General features: G+C 30.3%; 1 protein-coding gene across 1 annotated transcript; it reads right to left on the reverse strand.

Annotated features, from left to right (window-relative positions):
* Positions 1 to 226: 226 nt before the first annotated feature.
* On the reverse strand, positions 227 to 2,752 carry LOC145952765 (uncharacterized). The gene is made up of 4 exons (XM_083065733.1): positions 2,634 to 2,752; positions 2,400 to 2,540; positions 797 to 883; positions 227 to 573 (listed from the first exon to the last, which is right to left on the reverse strand). The coding sequence occupies exons 1-4, from the start codon at positions 2,724 to 2,726 to the stop codon at positions 457 to 459; spliced, it is 438 nt and encodes a 145-aa protein (XP_082921859.1). The 5' UTR covers positions 2,727 to 2,752; the 3' UTR covers positions 227 to 456.

Consider the following 2,752-nt stretch of genomic DNA (forward strand, 5'->3'; position numbering starts at 1 on the left):
CAAATTGTTTTGATTTCCCGCTTCTTTTCATTGTCTTAGGTTTTTCACTTTGAGTGGCGTTCAAAAACTCTTCCTGATAAATTTGATACTTTTGTTGGTGTAGGTTTCTGATCAAATTTGGAAGCAAAATTCTGGTTCAGAACAACATCAGCAGGAAAATCTGGGGCTTTATTGACAGAAGAACTTGTTGAAGTTTAATGAATATGCACAAATAACGTACTGAATATGTGAAGAGATTGCATCCTTTTATTCAATCATACGAAAATGGCTTTATAAGCCTTATAGACTTGACTCTCAAAACAGAATAATAATAAAACAAAAACCACCATGGTAGCAATCTAGGCGTAAACTAAGCAACTAACCATACCCAATCAATCCTATAAAATAGGACTATTTATTGACACATAACTAACCATACCCAATCAGTCCTATAAAATAGGACTGTTTATTGACACGTTAAAAATAACTAACAGAACTATCTGAATCAGAAGAATAGGGACTAGTGGTGCTCTCCATATCATTTGAGCTACTGGCACGGAAAGAGGGTCGACGAAGTCTTATAAACTGCACAACCTGCAGTTAATTGTGAAAGAGATAGTTATACATTAAGCATTTAAAATTTGTAGATAAGAAATCCTTCTTGTTTTGCACTGCTTTGAGAACTTACAGCAATGTAATGTAAACTTCTATTATGTTGTACATTATTATAATTTACATTCCAGGATTGTCTTCTTATTATGCAATACATCAAAGACTGGTGCATGCCAAATTTTTTTTATATATATCTGCATCTTACCATTTGAATTAGAATCTCCAAGTCGTTGTTCATTTCTAAAAGTGTTGTACGATTCCTCAGGAAATTGTCTTCTAACTTAATAATCCTCTGGTTTGAATAACAGTGAGAGTAATGAGTTAATTAAGATAAAACAGAAAATGACACAATCATACAAATTATAATCTTCAATAACAAGTGTAAATCAGTATTAACTCGTCTATTGTAGGAAGATTATAAGTATCTTGTTCTATAGCCAAGTTGTTTAACTGAGGATAACAAAAGGCATGACAAAGGTATCCAAAACATTACGAAAGTAAAAGTACATTTGCAACTAATATTCAGAAATGATGGAACTAACAAAAATTGCAAAAAAGAAAATGGCAAAAAAGGTAGCCAGAAAGTAGAACTAGAACATAACAATACAATTCTGCAAGTACAATTAATCAAGTACAATAATATACACAGTAAAATTTACTATTAATTATCCTAGATTCAGTTAAAATCAAGGTTGCAGAATGATAGCAAGCTGGAAAAATGTCTGATAAGTCATCATATTCATTCATGAGAACCCCATTTGCTCAACTTAACTTGAGTCAAAGCAGTCGGATTTATAATGCACTTTTATTAGGAAAAAAATATATTAAAATTGCATAGTTGAACTACTAAGATCAGCTTTATGGCAAAAGTTAGAATAATATATATGAAGTTATAAATTTTAATGTTTGTATGACTATTATACACACAAAAAATAAATCAAAATCACATAGCCTTAGAAAAACCTTCCAAAAATCACTTTTTCAAAAGACCTAAAAGGAAAAACCTCAAACACGTCACTTCTTGTACATGGCTTAAAAAAGTGAACATTTATAGAAAGTACATGTCATATGCAACCAAATGTGGACACCACTCAAAATTGAGGTTATAAAAATCAAATTAAACCGCTTGAAACTAGTATTAAATCTAATTATAATGATGGTGACATATTTAAATATAAGACTCTGCATGCTATTAAACAAATTTATAAAAAATAAAATAAAAAATCAATCAAATCGAAAAAAGAAAAAAAAACATTTTTCTATTACAATTCGGTTCAGTTCTGATTTTTTTAATTCATATTGTTAACATTGAACTGCATCTTTACTATATTTATATCATTATGTAATAGTATTTCGAACATTTGATAATGATAATATGTATTAGATATTTTGGTTATATCAAGTTATGGATGGACGTCATTAAGAATATATGATTAGTAGACTATGAATAACCTATAATACAGTTTTTTTATAAGAAGTTTGTAATGTAGTTCTTTTTTTTTTTATTATTGAAACTTGTAATGTAGATATTATCAAATAATGCTTGTGGTCTTTCAATTGCTCTATAACTCTATTACTTGTAGTTATGTGAGTATAATTTTGAAGGACTGATGATAGTATTAAATTTTGTTTTGTTTCAATGGTGTCAAATTGAAAACAAAATTATCATCCAATTACTTAAAACAAACAAATAAATAAATAAATTCGTAAGCCATATAAAAAATGAACTCAAATTTTTAAAAACCACCAAACAATCCTAACGCAAGCACCCAGGACAGTAACAAAGACGAGTCTGAAAAAAACAGTACCTGGATATCAGCAGAAGATGTAACACAGGAAGCCCAATCTGACATGTCAGACATCCTTCGCTCCTCTTGATCTTCGTTAGAGAAGGGAGTCTTATACTGTAGCTCCTCACTTGCACCAGAGCTTCTTCCAACAGAGGCACACTACAAAGAAAGCCAAGTGAACACATCGTAAACATATACTTAGAGCATTACGATTGCACACCACCAACAGTAAGCACCAACCAAAATTCTCACCATTAATTCACCAAAGTATGCGGAGTGCTGTTCACAATACCAACAACCACAATCAACCCCAAATATTTTTCTTTCAAATATATGTCCTTTCATTACCCTATTTCTCTTATATATAATGT

This window comes from Cajanus cajan, chromosome 10, assembly GCF_000230855.2.
Source record: "Cajanus cajan strain Asha chromosome 10, NIPB_CcT2T_4, whole genome shotgun sequence".
Classification (NCBI taxonomy): domain Eukaryota; kingdom Viridiplantae; phylum Streptophyta; class Magnoliopsida; order Fabales; family Fabaceae; genus Cajanus; species Cajanus cajan.

Excerpts from the sequence above, each read along its gene's own strand:
- LOC145952765 (XM_083065733.1), bottom strand. The coding sequence starts at position 2,726 with ATGAAAGGACATATATTTGAAAGAAAAATATTTGGGGTTGATTGTGGT. Across the intron at positions 884-2,399 it reads CATCTTCTGCTGATATCCAG|AGGATTATTAAGTTAGAAGA; the intron begins GTACTGTTTTTT and ends TATTCAAACCAG. Across the intron at positions 574-796 it reads TGGAGATTCTAATTCAAATG|GTTGTGCAGTTTATAAGACT; the intron begins GTAAGATGCAGA and ends AATTAACTGCAG.